A 20,931-nucleotide genomic window follows, 5' to 3' on the forward strand; every position below is an offset into this window, starting at 1 on the left:
TAAACGAACGCAATGCGTGTATGGACTTTATCTCGCTGACGGTAATCACCTCTAAAAGATCTAAGCGCGTCAACCAGGTTATTCCTGGGGTACAACAACCCAGTAGCTCAGTAGTGTACTGTGCTCCCACACAGTCAAAACCTGCCGCTAATTGGAAGTTTCTGCGGAATTCGACGGAGTCCTCGAGCTGTTTGGAAATTACGAGAGCTGCTTGGAGACCGAGGAATTGAATGGTCGAAGCTGGAGCTGAGGACGTTTGTTGACCTACTTCTTGGTCTATGCTACTACGGCGCCCAACGTACAAGGTAACCCGGGTGTAGCGCTACATTGTTTCATGGCCATTTAATTTGTGTGCACACATACCGGGGAAATCCAATGCATTGGTAAATCGTGGGTTCGCTAAGACTCTGTATTGACTGCTCGCGTCGTTTGTTTGGAGGACTAACGCTATCGTTCGATTGAACTGGTTATCATGGAGCCGTGCAAGGCGACAAACGAGACTATTAACGTTGGAGGGACTGACGTACAAACTGCTAGTGGTTCCAAAACTGACGTGACTGCCGTTGTTGAAACTCCGACTCAGAAACGAGTTGTTAAACTCACTGCCAAGGCACTTGCTGAGAAATTGGATAAGTTACAAACTGATAGAAAGGCCAAATTGAACAAGGCAAACTTCATTAGAAAATCAATACGAAATTACATGGTAAAAAAGGAGAGAACGCAGGTAGAGAATGATCTTAATGAATTAATTGATTTATGCAATGAAATAAAATGTATACATGAATCTTTGTTGCAACTGCTGCCTTCTGATGAAAAAGAAAAACATGTAATTTGGTTTAAAGCGAAAATGTTGTCTAATGATGAGTGTATTGCTAATGCAAATGTCTGGATGTCTTGTAGCAACAGTCAAGATGGGAATGTTATTTCAACTAATGCTGTCTCTAACACTTTGATGGATGTTATTATTGTGGAACAACTAAGTGTGTGTGACAATGTGCAAAATGCTAATTTAACTGATGTTTCCAGTGATGTACATGGCGGCACCGTTGAAAATGTAGCTATGCAAAATAATGGGCTCAATGTTGATCCAATTGATATTCCCAGTCAAACCAGTTCTGTCTCAAAAATGCTTACACACAATAATGTGTCCAGCGTTGTGCACAAAGGTGTTGAGGATGAGGTAAATCCAGATGACAGTATTTCCAATGTTGCAAGCAATTGCTCAAGTCGAAAGAGTGGCATGAGTAAAGTAAGCACAACTTCCTCAGCAAGGATAAGGGCAGAGGCAGAAAGAGCTGCACTCATTGCTCGTGCCGCAGTCTTGAAGGAAAGACATGCCTTGGAGGAGCTGGAACAACAGCTGAGAAGAAGAAGAGAGCAGCTTGACATGGAAACTGATTTAGCTGCGTCCAGTGCTAAGTTGGCGGTGTTGCAGGCCTCAGACGTGAAAAGTTGTTCTCGAGCACCCACAGATGGCATGAACTCCTATCTGGAAAAGGAAAAACGTAAACAGAAACCTGTCAGCATCTTGAACCCTTCAGCAAAGGAATTTAATGCAGAACCCTGGAAATCAACACAACCAATCAACGTCACCAACCAATCATTACTACCCAATGACCCACCACCATTGGATGTGAGGAGGAAGGAGACCGAGAGATGGTGTATGGCAGCCTCAACCCAGTGGTATAAGTCTAATGAGCAGCAACAAACCAACATGTCAACGAGACCAGTACCGTCAAACAACCCACCATTACCGGATGTGCAGAGAAAGGAAATGGATCGACGGTGCAAGGCTGCTTCTAGACAGTGGTACGTTGGTGAACAACAGCCACTTGACCTATCAAAAGAATTGCCATCATCTAACGATCCACCACCATTGGATATGCGCAGAAAGGAAGCAGAACAGTGGCACGAAGCCATCTCAAGGCAGTGGTGTAACCCAAATGAACACTGGCAAGAAAATACGGGAACATCACAACAATCTCGTCATCAGCCTTTACTGGCCCCCTTGGAGGGAAGTCAAAGACAGCTTGCATATCATCAACCCGTTGGTCAATATTCATCTAGTGACCTCTTTTCCATTATGCAGAGGCAAAATGATATAACTGCTGCTCTGGTGCGACAACAGCACACATCATCCCTACCACCCCGAGAAATTCCCATATTTGAAGGGGATCCTCTCCAGTATAGGGCATTCATCAGGGCCTTTGAGCAAGGAGTCGAAGAGAAAGCAGGAAAGGCAGACTGTCTGTATTACTTGGAACAGTTTACAAGAGGACGACCGCAGGAATTGGTGCGTAGCTGCCAGCACATGAACCCAGAACGAGGCTTTGCTGTGGCAAAAGAGCTCTTGCAGGAACACTTTGGCAATCCATACAAAATTGCAGCGGCCTATATGGAGAAAGCTTTAGCATGGGAAATGATAAAATCCGAGGATACTAAATCCCTTCAAACATACTGCTTATTCCTGCGGGGCTGCTGTAATGTAATGGAAGAGTTGCCATACGTCCAGGAACTGGATATGCCGGTGAATATGAGAACTATCCTCGCTAAGTTACCCTTTAAAATGAGGGAGCAATGGAGGACCCAGGCACATGTAATAATGGAGACTTCTAACCAGAGAGCCCACTTCTATGATTTGGTTGTATTCATTGAAAGACGAGTGAAAATTCTTTCTGACCCCCTGTTTGGTGATCTACAGGATCAATCATCTAATGCTGTAGTAGGAAAGAACTTCACCAAGTTTAAATCACAGCCCAGAGATAGAGTAAAAGGAAATGTCGTCGCCACCACAGTAACATCTATGGATTTGAATGAGAGAGATCCTGAAGCAACTGCAGACTCGGACACGCCTGACGACATTGAATGTCTCTGTTGTGCTCAAAGTCATGATTTAGAGGAATGCAGACAGTTCCAAAAAAAAAGGCACAAGGAAAGGATTGGCTTCTTGAAAGACAGAGGAGTTTGTTTCGCGTGCTTACATCCTGGGCACATGAGTCGTAATTGTGAGCAGCGCTTGACCTGTAAGGTCTGTGGTCTAACTCACCCTACTGTGCTTCATATCGAGGGACGTACTACAACTCAACATCAAGCAAGGGTACAATCCAACAATCCATCAACGTATGTAAAGACACTGCGTGGCCATACAGGGGCCGGTGAGGGACGTACTGCAATCCAGGAACATTCGAGGGAACAATCCAGGAATCAGTCAACTTCACGCAAACTCTGTGGCCATACAGGGGCAGGTCAGGATCGATGCGCACTATCCATTATACCTGTGCAAGTGAAATCAGCTAAAGGGAATCGGATCATAAGTACATATGCCTTTTTGGACGCTGGTAGCTCTGCTACTTTTTGCTCAGAACACCTAATGCAAAAGTTGAACATTACAGGCAGAAGGACTAACTTCCTGTTGCGGACTATGGGCCAAGAAAAGGTTGTTCCAGCTTATTCCCTCACTGGGCTAGAGATTACTGGTCTGAACAGCAACGATTTTCACATCCTTCCAGAAGTTCTTACCCAGAAAGACATGCCGGTCACTGTACATGACATGGTAAATACAGAAGAGTTGGATAAATGGCCCCATCTGTCTAAGGTGCATATACCTAGCATAAAGGCAAATGTTGACCTGCTGATAGGTGCCAATGCTCCTTGGATATTGGAACCCTGGGAAGTCATAAACAGTTGTGGAAATGGCCCATATGCAATCAGGACGTTGCTCGGATGGGCCATCAATGGTCCCTTGACTAAACACGACGAACCCTTGGAGCGACAACTGCCCTCTGCTACAGTGAACAGGATTTCAATTTGTAAATTGGAAAAATTGCTGACTGATCAGTACAACCATGATTTTAATGAAAACTTCAGAGAAGAGAAGGAAATGTCAAGAGAAGACCACAGTTTCCTGGAAATAGCAGAACAATCAGCTGTTCTCCAGAACGGGAGTTATTGCCTGAAATTGCCTTTTAAGAAGAAAGAGGTATTTTTACCTAATAACTTTGCGATAGCCAAGCAAAGGATTCAGGGCTTAAAGAAAAGGTTTCTGAACAACAAAGGCTTCCACACAGAATATGCCGAATACATGAACAAGCTCTTCAGAAAGAACTATGCTGAGCAAGTACCATGGCAACAATTGTCTGGTGAGAGTGGGAAGGTGTGGTACATCCCACATCATGGGGTCCACCATCCAAGAAAGGGTGGCCTTCGGGTAGTGTTCGACTGTGGGGCCCCCTTCCAAGGAGTGTGTCTGAATGGTCAGCTCCTGCAGGGTCCCAATCTCACCAGTTCATTGTTAGGAGTGCTTACTCGCTTCAGAGAGGAGCCCGTGGCATTCATGGGAGACATTCAAGCCATGTTTCACCAGGTCAGAGTTGCTAAGGAAGATCAGGATTTCCTTCGCTTTCTCTGGTGGCCAAATGGGGATACCACTAAAGACCTCCTGGAGTATCGAATGACCGTACATCTCTTTGGCGCCGTTTCCTCTCCCAGTTGCGCGTCTTACGCCCTAAGAAAAACTGCAGATGACAACCAATCCCAGTGTTCAGCCGAAGTGCTACAAGCTGTTAAATACAACTTCTATGTGGATGATTGCTTAAAAAGTTCAGCTACAGCACAAAAGGCCATCCATATGATTGAAGAGCTCACTGCTTTATGTGCAAAAGGGGGTTTTGTCCTGGAAAAATGGATTAGCAACAGTCGCAGTGTTTTGCAGGCCATTGCAGCTGATCAGAGGGCTCAAGATATAAAAGCGCTGGACCTGGACCGTGACCAGTTACCAGTGGAAAGAGCTTTAGGGTTGCAGTGGTGTGTAGAGACAGACTTCTTCAAATTTAAAATGGAGATGAAACCACAGCCCCTTACAAGACGTGGTATGTTGTCACTTACCAGCTCAGTGTATGATCCCCTGGGTTTCCTGGCACCAGTCACTCTACAGGCTAAAATGATGCAGCAGGAACTCTGTAGGAGGAAATACGGTTGGGATGACGACCTACCACATGACATCCTACATCAGTGGAAAGAGTGGCTGAAAGACTTGGACCTGCTGGCAGTATTCAGTGTGACCAGGTGTATCAAGCCCGAAGGGTTTGGTATGATCGAACATGCTCAGCTACACCATTTTGCAGACGCCAGTGAAGGCGGGTATGGAACTGCAACATATATTCGCATGTTAAACAAATGCGGTGACATTCAGGTTGCCTTTCTTCTTGGCAAGGCTCGAGTGACTCCACTGAAGGCTGTTACCATCCCCCGGTTGGAGTTGACTGCAGCGGTCCTTGCCGTCAGAGTGGACTTGATGTTAAGGGCAGAGCTTAAACTCCAGCTTGATGGTTCAATCTTTTGGACGGACAGCACTGCAGTGTTGAAGTATATACACAATGAAGACCGGCGTTTTCAGACATTCGTGGCAAATCGAATCTCAACCATAAGAGAAGCATCTGAGCCATTGCAGTGGCGGCATGTTCGCACCAAAGACAATCCAGCAGATGAGGCATCAAGAGGGTTGAAAGTTGCTGATCTACTGAAGAACGACAGGTGGCTGGAAGGGCCTGCATTTCTTTGGAAAGGTGAGAAGAATTGGCCCAACTTAGCACTAGACACGTTAGTGGACGCCAATGATCCAGAGGTTAGACGGCAGGTGACCATAAATGCCATTAAGGTGGATAATAACCCCAGTCCTGCTAGACAGCTGATTGGCTACTTCTCTGATTGGAGGCGCCTTAAAACAACGGTTGCTTGGTTCCTCAGATTAAAAGCTATATTGCTGAAACAAAGTCGCCTCAAAAGGCAGTTGGAGGCTGTAAAGGCAGACAATCTGAAGACCACAGGTCACCCCAGTGCAACGCAAGTCACAACTCCAAAAGCCAAAGTTACCTCGGCCAGTTGCATTCTTACAGTAGACGAGTTATCAGAAGCAGAAATGGCAATCATTCGCTACTGCCAACAACTGAGATTCAGTGAGGAGATTGCGGCCCTTACCTCGTGCAAAGCAACAGTGAGTCGCCAGAGTTCCATATACAGGCTTGATCCAGTCCTGAATGATGGGCTCTTAAGAGTTGGAGGGAGATTGAGTAAGGGAGCAATGCCTGAGGAGGTTAAACATCCACTCATCCTTTCAAAAGATCAGAATGTCTCTTCACTCATTCTCAAGCATGTTCATCAAAATCTGGGTCATAGTGGACGCAGTCATACACTATCTGCTGTAAGGAAGAAGTTTTGGATTACCAATGCCAACTCGGCTGTACGGAAGGTCATCAGTGAGTGCGGGTTCTGTAGGCGCTATAATGGAAGAGCTATAGAACAGAAGATGGCTGACCTTCCAAAGGTGAGAGTCCTCCCTGACCTACCACCCTTCACCAATACAGGAGTGGATTACTTCGGTCCCGTCGAAGTGAAGAGGGGAAGATCAACCTGTAAGCGCTACGGAGTCATATTTACCTGTATGGCAAGCAGGGCTGTCCACTTGGAGGTAGCGGTGTCTTTAGAAACAGATGCTTGCATTAATGCCATGCGCCGTTTCATCAGCAGGAGAGGCCAAGTGGTACAACTGAGGTCTGACAATGGCACCAACTTCATTGGGGCAGAACGAGAACTGAGGGAGGCTGTTGCTGCTTTAAACCACGACCAGATTCAAGGAGCCCTTTCTCAGGTCAGAATTCATTGGAGCTTCAATCCACCAGCAGGCTCTCATCATGGTGGTGTCTGGGAGCGGATGATCCGGCTAGTGAGAAGGGTCCTCAGCTCTGTTCTGCGCCAGCAAACACTAGATGACGATGGGCTGCATACAGTGCTTTGTGAAGTGGAGGCCATTCTCAATGATCGCCCAATTACCCAGCTCTCCAATGATCCGAACGACTTGGAGCCGCTCACTCCTAATCATCTTCTACTTCTAAAGGGAAAACCAGCCTTGCCACCTGGAGTTTTCAGGCCTCATGACCAATACATGAAAAGACGATGGAGACAGATTCAGTACATCTCAGATCTTTTCTGGAAGCGATGGGTGCGAGAGTACTTGCCCTTACTCCAAGAGAGGCAAAAATGGAACCAGAAGAAAAGAAGTTTGAGCAGGGGCGACATTGTAGTGGTGATGGACTCTTCAGCCCCTCGAGGTTCCTGGCCATTGGGCAAAATTCTTGAGGTCTTTCCAGATAAAAAGGGCCATGTACGTTCTGTAAGACTACAAACTAAATCTAACGTAATTGAAAGACCAGTAACAAAGCTGTGTTTAGTGCATGAGGTTTGAATTATTAAGTCCTATCATGTTTGGGTTTATTGCAACATGTTTGTTTGTTTTGTTCATTGAATTGTTATGTCTGCCTGCCTGCCATTAACAATTAGGGGCCGGTATGTAGCAGCCAAATGGGTTGCTACAGCCAAAATGTGTTGTCACGCAATGTGTAATGTCCCTGTTTGTACACTGGGTGTTGCTGTGCATTGCACAGGTGTTTTTGGGCATATAGGTAGGAAGCCTACTGTTGTGGTTAGGTGTTGACCCCGGAAGGGCAAATGGTTTTGACCGCTATACCGCGAAGGTTTAAGTAACATGTCGGTGCTCTGCATTTTAATGGACAATAAATGGAGAACTGTTTAAACGAACGCAATGCGTGTATGGACTTTATCTCGCTGACGGTAATCACCTCTAAAAGATCTAAGCGCGTCAACCAGGTTATTCCTGGGGTACAACAACCCAGTAGCTCAGTAGTGTACTGTGCTCCCACAACTGTCTTACTGTTTCACGTATAAACTAGCACACACACACACACACACACACACACACACACACACACACACACACACACAGCACACACACACACACACACACACACACACACACACACACACACACACACACACACACACACACACAGCACACACACACACACACACACCGAGATGCTTCATGAACCACCTCCATTGCTGGACGGGGCGACAGCAATAAACTTCAGATCTACACATCCAGCCTCCTGACTCTTGTTTATAAGTCTGAGACTTATGAGTGAGTGAGAGTGGTATTTCGGACACAACACTTACTAGCTCTGAGGTTACTGCAGCACAACCAAGCATGAGAGATATGAACGTTTTCAGATTTATTTAGGCTAAAGGAGAAATGCTGGGAGGTATTTATTATTATTTAAGAAAATAGTCACCCTACCTACCATGAAGACACAGATCCGACCCCATTGTACTCAGTCAGTACAACGGTCAGCTGAGACTCATAACCTAAGAAACATGAGGAATGTTGCCAAAGCTGCCGTCAACCCTCTGAGTAATTTAGTTAAAGAATTAATGTTACTATTCGGCTTTTGCATACTTATTCTTATTTTAAATTATTGGAAGTTAGTCAATAGTTCAGCAATTAACATCTATCTGTTGATGATATCGCCATCACTGTTTTTGTGCTACGAGGGAAAGGGAAAGTGTGTGTGTGTGTGTGTGTGAGAGAGAGACGGACAGGATACTGGAGTTTCTCTAGAGCCTGGTTGTCGATGGTGCCTCTGCTGTTGTACACCAGGGTGCTACTGAGCAGCACACCCAGACAGAAGACCCAGGCATCGTTCTTCGAGTCGCCCTACGATGAGATATTATGTCATTTTAATGAGGGGCATTTAGCTTGTTGTACATTCATTCATTTATACAGGGAGAAAATCCACATTGTTGTCTGCTCTTTACAGTATTTGCGCATAATACGCTTGAATAATGTTGCTGAGGACAGCATTCTGAAATGTCTTTCTCTCTGCTTCCATACATGACAATGAGCAAAAAGGTTTTTTTTCGTTTGCCAACATATATATGATTGAAACATACACTGGATTATCAACCAAACATTCCCTGGGCTCAGAATTGTATTTTAAACCAGTCAGGATTCAGTTTAACTTCTTCCTACCACTGCAGTAAACAGCGTATGAGTATTACAGTATGTAAATAGTGCAACGTTGGTGTCCTCACCTTGTCGACATCACCCAGTCCTTCAGTGTCTAGCAGCAACAGCGTATGTCCTGAAACAGAGGTCATCCCATTGTCACTGACACAGCCTTCACTTCCTGTGTTACATATGGTCACCATAGTAACAACAGTAACCATAGTAACTATAGTCACACAGTGGCTCTCCACTTAAGATTCTAGAGTGCTCTATTAACCATGTTTACGACACTCCTCCTCCAGACACACAGGAACAGTCACGGTATTGTCATGCCAGCGAAGCGAAGCTCTGTATTCTATTCACTTCTGTTGGAGACAGGCGATTCTGATGTAGATGAGTGAATTGGGCGTGTGTGTACTGTCACAAAGTTTCCATGGAGGACCACAGTAATGTCACGCTGACAAATATGCTTTAGTACTATGGTTGGGTACACAATAATCTTTTTTCAATAAAGTGCAATATAATTATTAGAAAAGTCCAAGAAAATGTAATTACCAATGCACAACATACAAACAAACAAACAAACAAACAAATAAATACATAAATAAATAAATACATTTAATTCATTAATAGATTTGCTCACCAGGTTTAGAGGGGTGAGGCACACACCACATCCAGATGCCTTTGGTCTTAGACTCAATGGTGCTGCCCAGAGCAAAGCCTGAAATAAACAACTTATATTTGAAAACATTAACAAACATTAACAATGTTGTCAGAGCAACAAAGGCGCTTGGCCCTACTGTGATGGTGTGTTTGATTTTGTTTATGGATCATTGGGGCCACATTGATGGCCTATGCTCCACTATGGAGTGAGAAGGCGAAGAAGAAGAAGAAGAAGAAGAAGAAGAAGAAGAAGAAGAAGAAGAAAAAGAAAAAGAAAAAGAAAAAGAAAAAGAAAAAGAAAAAGAAAAAGAAAAAGAAAAAGAAGAAGAAGAAGAAGGGCCCACAAACCGATGGATTTGAATTATTTTGAAATTATTACCGGAATGTGGAGGCACTATATACAGATCACAGAGGAAATGTTTACATGCATATAAGTGTGGGTGTTTTTTGTAAGTTAGGATGCATTCGTGACCTTAGGGGTATGTGTGTGCGTTTGTGTGTGTGAGTGGGTGTGTGTGATTGTGTGTAAGCTTGTAGCCTATGTGCCTATGTCTATATGCCTTGTAGCCTCTTTGAGTGTGTATTAATTTGAGTGTGTGTGTGTGTGTGTGTGTAAGTGTACGTGCGTGGTTTACCTGACTGTTGCCCAGCTAGCCGATTCATGAGGTAAGACTTGCCAGTGCGGTACAACCCCACCACAGCCACAACCACCACAGGCTGCTGGATCCCCCTGAGGATGTCCAGAGCCGATTCCACCGTCCGCAGTCCCCCCTCTGCATTCTCAATCAAGCACACAGGTGCTGGCATGCGGGGTGGACCTCCAGACATGGCTGGTTGTAAGATGGCAGGACAACCTACAAAACTAGCACCACACACAAATCTTGATTCAATTATATATTTTTTTGTTCTTCCATCATTTTATTTATTGTTTTTTCACCAACAGAGTTTAGGGGTTAGGCAGGGCTACCTAAGGGGGGAAATAACACGGAGGACTACATCTGTGGAAATATCTTCCTGCAATAAATGTGCTCAGAGAGTACACGACATGTCTGATTGTAAGCTCTCATGCACAAAACCTTTCATGGGTGTGAGTCACTGCAGCCTCCTAAACGGTGGGTGTCGCTACTGAGAAAACTACCATCTACACCGCTGGAAAGTACAATGCGCCGAGGTAGAGCACAGTGTAATGTACGTGTCAGTGAACTATTTCACAAGTATTCCTTTGTGGATTAACCGCTGGAAGCAGCATTAAGAGGAGGTAATGTGCCAAATAGAGCACAGTGAAATAGCCTGGGCTATATGGCATGACATTTAAACTGGATAAACTGTATTCATGTGTGGATTAAACTGGATGAGTTTAAAAGTTTCTGGTTAATGTTTTACTGCTAGTCACCAGCTAAACTAGCCTGCTGCCGACGGTGTCAACTGAACAGTGTTTTTTCACCAGGACATAATACCTAATTTCTCTAATTTAGGGGCCGATTGTTGTAATTGTTTAATAATGCAAACTTTAAACAAATTAACCAGTATAGTTGTGTAGGTTACTCACTTTGTTTAATCCTTGAGGACTGTTTACACAAGCCAAAGCAAGTAACCACGCCGGCAAAAATGAATAGAGGTTGAAAACCCGTTGACCCTATGTGTTAATAAAATTGCAACCTACTTTTGGTGAAGAACTTGCTGACGGAAGATTCAGACTATTGCTGTCAAGTCGTCGAAGAATGTTCAGATCGGTGCAAACCCTTAACGAAAACGCATCGTTACTGTCAACACACACATTTCTAACATACAAAGTGATGATACACAATCACGAACGACGTTAATATATTAGGAACCCTTCTCTCCTTTTCCACGATATAACTTAGCTACCCCATGGGCATATAGACCTAAAGCCTGTAGGTTAACTTCACAGTTTGGTTGCGTTAACTTACGTCTTTGATACAGCCTGAGCAACGAACGACACGGAGAACACAGCAGAACACTCAGTCAGAGCGAAACCTCCACCCCCGTTTAGGATATTATAGGCAGGACGCCTTCGGATATAGTGCAGACCTCAAAATATTATTACATTAAGCGACCTGACTTCTCGGAAACCCCGACCGTTTTACTTTCACTTGCGAGCAGCCGTGCCTATTGCGCATGCACCGGGATTGGTGTGCTGCCTGGGCGTTGTTTGATTATTGATAGTACGTCCAAAACCAGGAGAGTAAGCATTATGACGATATGAATTTGTCTCTGCAGAAGATAAAAGTTATGGAGAGAGATACTGAACATCCGCTGAAAAATCACCAAACCTGCAACCCAAAGCCCCCATAAACATAAGCTACACACAGGGACAACACTAAATGTCAAAATCAAAGCTTTAAAGTGTAGGCTCATCTTACTGTTAAGCAAAAGTAAAGTCAAAGTTGGGCTACACTTAAAGTTAATGAAACAGGCACCTTTGACACAAGTCTGAGCGGCAAGGGTGTTCCAGTCCGGAACACTGAACTACATAGGGCATATCCTGGATGGCCAGTAGTGGGAAAGACACAGGTGTTTATCTGTCATTCACATGACCATATGCTATCAAAATGAATTTGAGGATGGTACCAAAAACTAGATGCCTGTAAAACCATACCGCAAAAAGTGTCAAATTGTTGCATAGTGCTACTTTAAATGGCAGGTGAAAGAATAGGCCTGATTGCAGTTGCATGAACTGGCAATTTCTGATAACCGCCACTAGATGTCCTCAGCTACCTTGTAATAAACTACACTGTCCAATGTATATAATATGTTCCTTTATCATGTCGCCAAAACATTTCATTCGATTTTCGTGGAGAACAAAACTTCCCAAATAATTTCAAAGTAACAGGTGGTGAAACTAGCTGAATGAGACATTCATTCCTGAACAGGTGGTCTATGGATGATTTAATTCAAATCTGGTGAGTTCTGCAAAAGCACACCTATGAGGTAGTTGCAAACTCTTTCATAGAGATTTGACTCCTCCTATTTTCCTGTATTTGACAGCCTCATTCAGCCAATCAGAATTAGAAACTCCTTTTAGAAGACGGATCTAGCATAGACAGATCAAAACTTCTCCGTATATAGGAACTAATTACGGGTATAATCTCTACATGGGCTATAAGACATCAGATGAGTATAGCCTCTATCTACTCCTTCAAACACACTTATTATTTTCCTTTGTACCTTCTGCCATTCAGACTTACCTCATCGGTTGCTTTCAAACAAATGTAGCAATACATATATGTAGATGTAGTCCTGCTGTGTGAAGTTAAACGCCTGCTTATGCAACTGTTTATTACAATAACGTTATGAAACATGACAAAAGACTATTTTGTTCATATTCTCATAGCTTTTTTTATTTTCTCATAGTCCCTTTGTAAAAGCTCTGATCATCTTTTTCATCTTTTTGACATCCCCCACATGTGGATCTGTAGGCCTCCACCAGCTTGACTTCACTTCCACCTTTTCATCTCTCACTCTCATCACCGGATATAAGGCTTGACCACCTCTTCACCTGTCTCACTCTCATCACTGGAGATAAGGCTTGACCACCTCTTCATCTGTCTCACTCTCATCACTGGACATAAGGCTTGACCACCTCTTCACCTGTCTTACTCGCATCACTGGAGATAAGGCTTGACCACCTCTTCATCTGTCTCACTCTCATCACTGGAGATAAGGCTTGAACACCTCTTCATCTGTCTCACTCTCATCACCGGATATAAGGCTTGTAGCTTTAAGTAAAGCTTCAAGGTGAGGAAGCAGTGTTTAAAAATCAGGCCTATTATGTGAAAATTAATAATTCAGTCGGAATTCTGAGGGCCACAATCACTAATCGTATCACTAAAACTGCATTGGAACATTTATAATACCTTTCATATAATTTAAAATATATATATACATTTTTAGAAACCTAGATAGGCTGGATAGGTAGGAAGGTAATGGCTCCATAAAATGGATGTTGCTGTTTGCCATAACCTGCCTGTTGCAGTTCCACTGTTTGTCATAACCTGCCTGATGCAGTTCCACTGTTAAACTGCTGAAGATGCCAAAGCAGGAACAGTGTGGGTGGCTGCAGGAGTAGGTCATATACATTGTACTCGAATGAAATGGGTGTCTTTACATGGACTAGCTACATTTGATTATGAGACAACCCAAAGTTTTGCAAAGTCCATGTTGTTTCCATAACTGAGATGCTGTATAAGACTAGGCAACAGCTGTGGAAAAGAGAGTTGGCTATTGAATCATGCTCCATAAAACTACAAACAAGGGTTTTATTAAATCTAGTTAAAATGATAGTTTCTATAAGAAACTGCAGGTAAGAGATATCTGATGAATTAATGCCTTAGAAGACAACTATAGTGTTAGAGGTCAAACTGGGACTTCAGTCACACAATCTAAAAGAATAAAAAGGCAAAGGTTGCAAAGAGAGTTCAGAAAGCTAGCATGATAAATCAACGGAACTGACTAAGATACCAAACGAAATTTCCCACAAATCCACCGTGGGATATTTTTTATGTTAAGATGAACATGGATTAACTCATCAGTATGAAAGTCTCATTTTAGGAAAGGCAGACCAGGCGGGAAGCAGTAACTTAGCTATTGACATGATTCATTGATGTTATAGTCAGCACTAAAGTCCCGACACAGGCACATTCCAAGAAACCCCCGGTGAGGAGGGAATAGTTCATTCTGATTGGTTTTGGCAAACAGCCAAACACACGACGATATGGGCCTTAAAAAGGCATGCAGAACGTTCACACAATGAGATGATCCATGGGCCTCTCCTTATTGTTGCTTATCGATTACAATAAAACTCCAGATTTCTACATCCAGTCTCCGGTCTTCTGATTGAAAGAAAAGGTTGAGTGAGACGCTGTCTCGCCGCAACACCACCTTTAACCATCGACTCTATTTAGTGACTGTAGTCTACAGTCATTGCCTTTAATGTGACCGTTAGCTAGCAGGGCTGAGAGTACCTAACCTAAAAGACTAAAGTTACCAATAGATTATCTTGCTATTGCTAGATAGATTGCTAGTTAAAACTTAGCTATCTGAATGGTCGTTTACAGAGCCACATACTTGAACATCAGAAAAACAAACAGAAAAAAAACCATGACTAGAGCTCTTTGATCAAAATGTCATGGTTTCTCTGCTTGTTCTTCGCGGCCGAGTTCGCCGACTTCTCAGCAGCCGTGGGCATCTCTGTGGGTTCCTTAGCAGCCGGCTTCTTCGTCTTGGGCATCTCTACGGGTTCCTTAGCAGCCGGCTTCTTCCTCTTGGGCATCTCTACGGGTTCCTTAGCAGCCGGCTTCTTCCTCTTGGGAGGCTTCTCCGCAGTTGCGGGTGTAACGGGTTCTTCTGCGTTGTGTTCTATTTGTCTGCTTTGCTGAACAAGAAACGGCCACGAACTGATGGTTTGCGTATTTATTCCTGTACAGATCAATACACACGAGACAGTCAACATGCAGTCTTCTTATTCGCTGGATACTAGCCTACTGTCTTCAGCTCAGCAACCGCAGACTGAATCATTTTACCACAATGAACCTTATGTGAAAGCACATCAAATCTAACATTACAACTTTACACATTCGAACAACAATACAGGAAACAATACATGACAATTAACATACACTGAATTCAACGTACCTGTACAGATCAATACACACGAGACAGTTAACATGCAGTCTTCTTATTCGCTGGATACTAGCCTACTAGCAAAGGAAAACATATGCTAAAGACCTCATGGCTTCATACAAAACTAAATATATGTATTCAATATCACAATATCAGAATGACAAATTGCATGTTAACTATTTTCTTGTATTAACCCCCTTATGACAACATTATATCTAATATATATTTGTTTAATACTTATAAATTTGTTTAATTTGCTAGACATGGGAAGAAGCATACCTGTCTTCAGCTCAGCAACCGCAGACTGAAGACTAAACCGGGTTTCCAACGTACTAAGCTAATTCTCTTAAAGGGGCAGTACAGATTAGTACTCAGTGTGTTTAATCATCAACATTTAATATATACAAGACAGAAAAGAAAGACAGAATCAAATCAGAATGTGGTTACATTTCATTAAATAAATGCAACCAAAATAATACATTTTTAACTTCGTTACACGGGCATCTCTGCGGGTTCCTTAGCAGCCGGCTTCTTCGTCTTGGGGGGCTTCTCCGCAGTTTCGGGCATCTCTGCGGATTCCTTAGCAGCCGGCTTCTTCGTCTTGGGGGGCTTCTCCGCAGTTGCGGGCATCTCTGCGGATTCCTTAGCAGCCGGCTTCTTCGTCTTGGGGGGCTTCTCCGCAGTTGCGGGCATCTCTGCGGATTTCTTAGCAGCCGGCTTCTTCGTCTTGGGGGGCTTCTCCGCAGTTGCGGGCATCTCTGCGGGTTCCTTAGCAGCCGGCTTCTTCGTCTTGGGAGGCTTCGCCGCAGCCGCGGGCATCTCTGCGGGTTCCTTAGCAGCCGGCTTCTTCGTCTTGAGAGGCTTCTCCGCAGTTTCGGGCATCTCTGCGGGTTCCTTAGCAGCCGGCTTCTTCGTCTTGAGAGGCTTCTCCGCAGTTGCGGGCATCTCTGCGGGTTCCTTAGCAGCCGGCTTCTTCGTCTTGAGAGGCTTCTCCGCAGTTTCGGGCATCTCTGCGGGTTCCTTAGCAGCCGGCTTCTTCGTCTTGAGAGGCTTCTCCGCAGTTGCGGGCATCTCTGCGGGTTCCTTAGCAGCCGGCTTCTTCGTCTTGGGGGGCTTCTCCTTGGCCGGCACAGCATTCACGATGGGATTGCTGACGCTGGGTCCTGCGGGTAAGAAGGGGTGGTTGGGAGAATGGAAAGGGTCACGTGAGAGGGGATTTGGCGATAGACTGTCCTATTGTATATACCATCTTTATGTTTGTATCTATCATGTATATACCATCTATATGTTTGTATGGATTATATACAGTATATTTTCCACATGTATGCTAGCATGCTTATCCTGATACGTGTATGAATGAATCTGCCATGTTTCTGATGCTCTCCCCTCCCTTCCCATTCTGCCCGCCCACTGCATGTTAAACGCAGTCAAGTGGGAATACACAACACTGTTACTTTATCTTTTCGAAGGACTGAGTGTGAATGGATTTTTTTGTGTCTATCCCATGTTCTCTTTATCTGATGCATTCATGGGATTTGTATGTGAAAGAGGGAGAGAGAGAGAGAGATCTATTCACCCTTTACCTGGAAGAGTTACCGTGTGCACATTACTAACTACCATGTGGGGAAAAAAAACGTCCATGTATAGGCCACACCCGGATATTGAACGCAGGGCAGCAGCAATTAACAAAATCAATGTATAAACCGTGGCTAACAGTCAGAAAATTACGGTGAAATACTTAACACCATAAATTCACCAAGGTTTATTTAATATTCATGTGTGTATCACAGTTAATATGCCATTGGATCCAAATATGAAATGTCTGACAGTAGGTCATTACCCCCTCCTTGCTGTGGCATTCCTTCACTCAAAGAGTGAGCAGTGATGTCAACTTTGACCCCACCATTCCCAGGCAGACCTGGTGAAGAGAGAGAGGGATAGAGAACAAAGGCAGAAATGGAGAGAGGGAAAGAGAGACAGGGAGAGAGGGAGCAGAAAAAAGAGATGGAAAATGAGAGATGGAGAGGGGGGAGGGTCAGAGGGGAAGAGAGATAAAAGAAAGAAAGAGGGAAGTGGCAGAGTGATACATTGAACAAAAAAGGTCAGACAGAGGGAAGAAACGAAAAGAAGGAATGATTGAGAGAAAAAGAGGTGAAAAAAAGCCATTTAACATCATCCGCAAGTGATCACTTTGAACCCAAGAACGCCTTTTATTTTAAACTTTGCTTTAGGCTATGCAACAAATGGTGTTTCCTGGTTGCCTAGTTATAGCTGTCTAGTCAGCCACCATAACTACACATAATTAATCAAATTAACATTAAACGTGTACTATAAAACTCCCAACATATGTAAAATTGGGCTACTATGTAGTGCTGTGTAAAAAGGGCCTTTATGGATCCCGGGTACAGCATGCGGTGTATGTTGCGGCTGCCATCAGCCAGTTGTGCCGTATTGTTGTATCCTGCCACCCTTGCTATCCTTGTATAACTAACATTCCCTAGGTTTATGTAATAGTTGTGTGTGTTGTGTGTCTGTGTGTTGTGTGTCTTTGTGTGTATGTCTGTGTCTGTGTCTGTGTGTATTGCAGTTAATATGCCACTGGATACATATGTCTGACAGTGGGCCATTACCCCCTTCTTGCTGTGGCAGGGGACTTCTTTCTAAGTTGAAGTTGAAGGGACCACTGAAGGTGCAGCCGCTCATGACTGGGGCGTTCACCTTCCCTCCAGAATGAGCTGTGGCGTTCACATTGACCCCTCCACCCCCTCCAGCCAGACCTGGGGAAGACTGCAGGGTTCCCACTTAGAGAGAGAGAGAGAGAGAGGGGGGGGGGTAGCAAAGAGAAAGATGGCGAGTGAAGGACAGAGAGACAAGGAGAGAGAAAGAGCATATAAAGAAATGGAAAGTGAGGGGGAGAGATGGAGAGAGACAAGAGGTCAAGGAGAGAGGGAGAGAGACAAGAGGTCAAGAGACAAGAGAGGGAGAGAGAGAAGGGGTCAGAGAGATGAAAGAAAGAGAGAAGGAAAGGTGGAGAGTGACACAGAGAAAGATACATTGACAAAAAACTCAGAGAGAGGGAAGAGACAGAAAGATGGAATGAATGAGAGATAAAGAAAGACAAGAAAGAAAAGGTGGAGAAAGAGATCAAATTAAAACAAAAAGAATCACAGAGAAAGTTGGCAGAGAGAAAGTGAAAGAGAGCAAGAGAGATAAATGAATTCATATGATTCTTCCCACATACACAAATAGGTGCCTCATCAGAGACTGTGTGGTGCATGTTGTAGCTGTCACCAGCCAGTCCCCTTTAGTTGTATCCTGCCACCCTTGCTGTCCATTACAAACTAGCATGTGGGGGAAAAAAAACTTCCATGTATAGGTCACACCCGGATATTGCCTGCAGGGCAACAGCAATTTACAAAAACAATGTATAAACCGTGGTTAACAGTCAGGAAATGATGGTGAACTACTTAATACCATAAATTCACCAAGGTTTGTTTAATATTCATGTATCGCAGTTAATATGCCATTGGATCCAAATATGAAATGTCTGACAGTAGGTCATTACCCCCTCCTTGCTGTGGCATTCCTTCACTCAAAGAGGGAGCAGTGATGTCAACTGTGACCCCACCATCCCCAGGCAGACCTGGTGAAGAGAGAGGGATAGAGAACAAAGACAGAAATGGAGAGTGAGGGAAAGAGAGACGGAGATGGAAAGCAGATAAAAAGAGATGGAAAGTGAGACATGGAGAGAGGGGGGTCAGAGAGGAAGAGAGATGAAAGAAAGAAAGATTGATACATTTAACAAAAAAGGTCAGACAGAGGGAAGAAACGAAAAGAAGGAATGATTGAAAGAAAGAGAGGGGCGAAAGAAAAGATGGGGATAAAAGAGATAAAATGAAAATGAGAAAGCAGAAGGTGAGAGTGAGAAGATGTTAGGAGAAACAGAAATGACAAATGTATACAATTCTTCCCACATACCAATTCAACAACAACATTCAAACAATTGCCTTTTGCACACTCACTTTCCAGAGCTCTCCTCAACTCCATGGCAATCTGGTTGAAGTTCATCTTCTCCAAGATGGACAACATCTTGTCCCCAACATCTTTCGTGCTGTACACCTGCACCATCAGGTCCACAGTGTAGTATATGTCGGCCCTCTCCAGCTTTTTCAATGGGATTCGGTCCTCGTCCTGCTCATGAAGGTAGTGCTTAAACCTCTTATATTCGCCCGCTGGAAGCTTTTCCAGAGCTTTCCTCAGCACTTCTTTCAGGGCTGCGGTCATTGTGGGGCTCGATTATTAGTCCGCTACGAACTGGATGCCTGGGGTCAGGCTGGGTCAGCTGTCAAAAAGGCCAAATGTTGTTTTAGTTTTTTTTTCATGTGCAACTGTTAACAAAATAATTTAATTTTCACAATTAAATTATACTCTCCCTCTCTATTTGTGTGTGTGTCTCTGTGTGTGCTTGTGTATAGTGTTATATGTTATTTTTGTTACCTGTTGTATGCCGTCTACTGCGTAGATGTTGGCTGCCAAGTCATACGAATTTCGCTGCGCTGAAGCAATTTGGTGTATGCGATAATAAACACTTTGACTTTGACTTTTGTGTCTATGTCTATTTACGTTAAATATGAGGTGATAGTACACAGAACATGATTATGAAGGTAGAATTGTCTTAAATACAAATACGTGCAGAGTATGCTTTGCTCTTTTAAACGGCAAACTGTAACACAGAAACACTATTCGCAATTGTTATTCACTAGATTTTGGAGTTTTCAACTGTAAATTCTGATCTGTAAAAGTGCAGAAAAACGAATTGCAATAGTCATTTCATACTTGCAAAACCACAGGATTTGCATTTGTAACTTTTGGTCTGAGTGCTCATGAGCAAAATCTTATCACGTGATTTTTGGCAGCTTTTCAAAAATGAAAAAAAGTTTCTTAGGATTTGCAACACAACTTGCTTTCTAGAAACCGTAAGCTGTGGCTGTTCTAACACAATTATCCAGTAGGTGGCAGTGTTTTATTGGCCAGGAACATTACAAGGGTCATGCAATTCTGTTCTCTTCAATGCAATAAAGTTTTTCCCGCCTTTATTATATTTCTTTTGAATGGTTTGGTTTGAATGTTATACCCAAGGATTGAGTTTGTGATGTTGTAAGTCCATGTGGAATCTGATTTAATTATGTTTTTTTTATCTGAGTTGGGATATATCTATTTGGTTGTACTTGTTTTGTTTCTTTCTTTTAGTGGTTAAAACTACCAGCCGGCCATCAGACTCGAACATACAAAGTGGTGATACACAATCACAACAACGGTGACATATTATGAACCATTCTGTCATTTTCCACTTTTCCACAATTTAGAGGTGCTACCCATGGTCATACAGCACGTAGTTTAAATACTCAGTTTGGTTAAAACGTGCCCAATATTTATAACTGTCATATTGCCTAGGAACAATCGTTACTGTCAATGCACACATTTCCAACATACAAAGTGATGATACACAATCACGAACGACGTTAATATATTAGGAACCCTTCTCTCATTTTCCACGATAGCACGTAGCTACCCCAAGGCCATATAGACCTAAAGCCTGTAGGTTAACTACACAGTTTAGTTGCATTAACTTACGTCTTTGATACAGCCTGAGCAACGAACGACATGGAGAACACAGCAGAACACTCAGTCTGTGCGAAACCTCCACCCACGTTATATAAGATAAGGTTATTTTATGGAGGGGGGGACTTTGGACTAACAATTTTACC

General features: G+C 43.5%; 2 protein-coding genes and 1 long non-coding RNA gene across 6 annotated transcripts in view; all 3 read right to left on the reverse strand.

Annotated features, from left to right (window-relative positions):
* The window catches only part of LOC105894420 (guanylate-binding protein 1-like), a 272,853-nt gene extending 260,837 nt beyond the window's left edge, over nt 1-12,016 (reverse strand). The window contains exons 1-6 of one of the 4 annotated variants that reach the window (XM_042703589.1): nt 11,452-12,016; nt 11,184-11,262; nt 10,156-10,382; nt 9,501-9,578; nt 8,944-8,993; nt 8,457-8,566 (exon numbers count right to left, since the gene is read on the reverse strand). In XM_042703589.1, the coding sequence (XP_042559523.1) occupies nt 8,457-8,566; nt 8,944-8,993; nt 9,501-9,578; nt 10,156-10,348 (431 nt within the window). In that variant the 5' untranslated portion in view covers nt 10,349-10,382; nt 11,184-11,262; nt 11,452-12,016. The remainder of the gene's footprint in view (nt 1-8,456; nt 8,567-8,943; nt 8,994-9,500; nt 9,579-10,155; nt 10,383-11,183; nt 11,263-11,451) is intronic. The other 3 variants (XM_042703587.1, XM_031562373.2, XM_042703588.1) reach the window with 3 other exon arrangements.
* A 2,907-nt stretch (nt 12,017-14,923) lies between these two features.
* Nucleotides 14,924-15,572, reverse strand: LOC116219305. Its single transcript, XR_004163148.1, has 3 exons — nt 15,443-15,572; nt 15,176-15,240; nt 14,924-14,959 (listed from the first exon to the last, which is right to left on the reverse strand). It is a non-coding gene; the product is annotated as an uncharacterized LOC116219305 (long non-coding RNA).
* An 83-nt stretch (nt 15,573-15,655) lies between these two features.
* Nucleotides 15,656-17,110, reverse strand: LOC116219059 (serine-aspartate repeat-containing protein I-like). The gene is made up of 2 exons (XM_031561983.2): nt 17,004-17,110; nt 15,656-16,326 (listed from the first exon to the last, which is right to left on the reverse strand). Exons 1-2 carry the CDS (start codon nt 17,020-17,022, stop codon nt 15,656-15,658), a joined length of 690 nt encoding a protein of 229 aa, XP_031417843.2. The 5' UTR covers nt 17,023-17,110.
* Nucleotides 17,111-20,931: the final 3,821 nt, after the last annotated feature.

Source organism: Clupea harengus, chromosome 24, assembly GCF_900700415.2.
Source record: "Clupea harengus chromosome 24, Ch_v2.0.2, whole genome shotgun sequence".
Lineage (NCBI taxonomy): Eukaryota > Metazoa > Chordata > Actinopteri > Clupeiformes > Clupeidae > Clupea > Clupea harengus.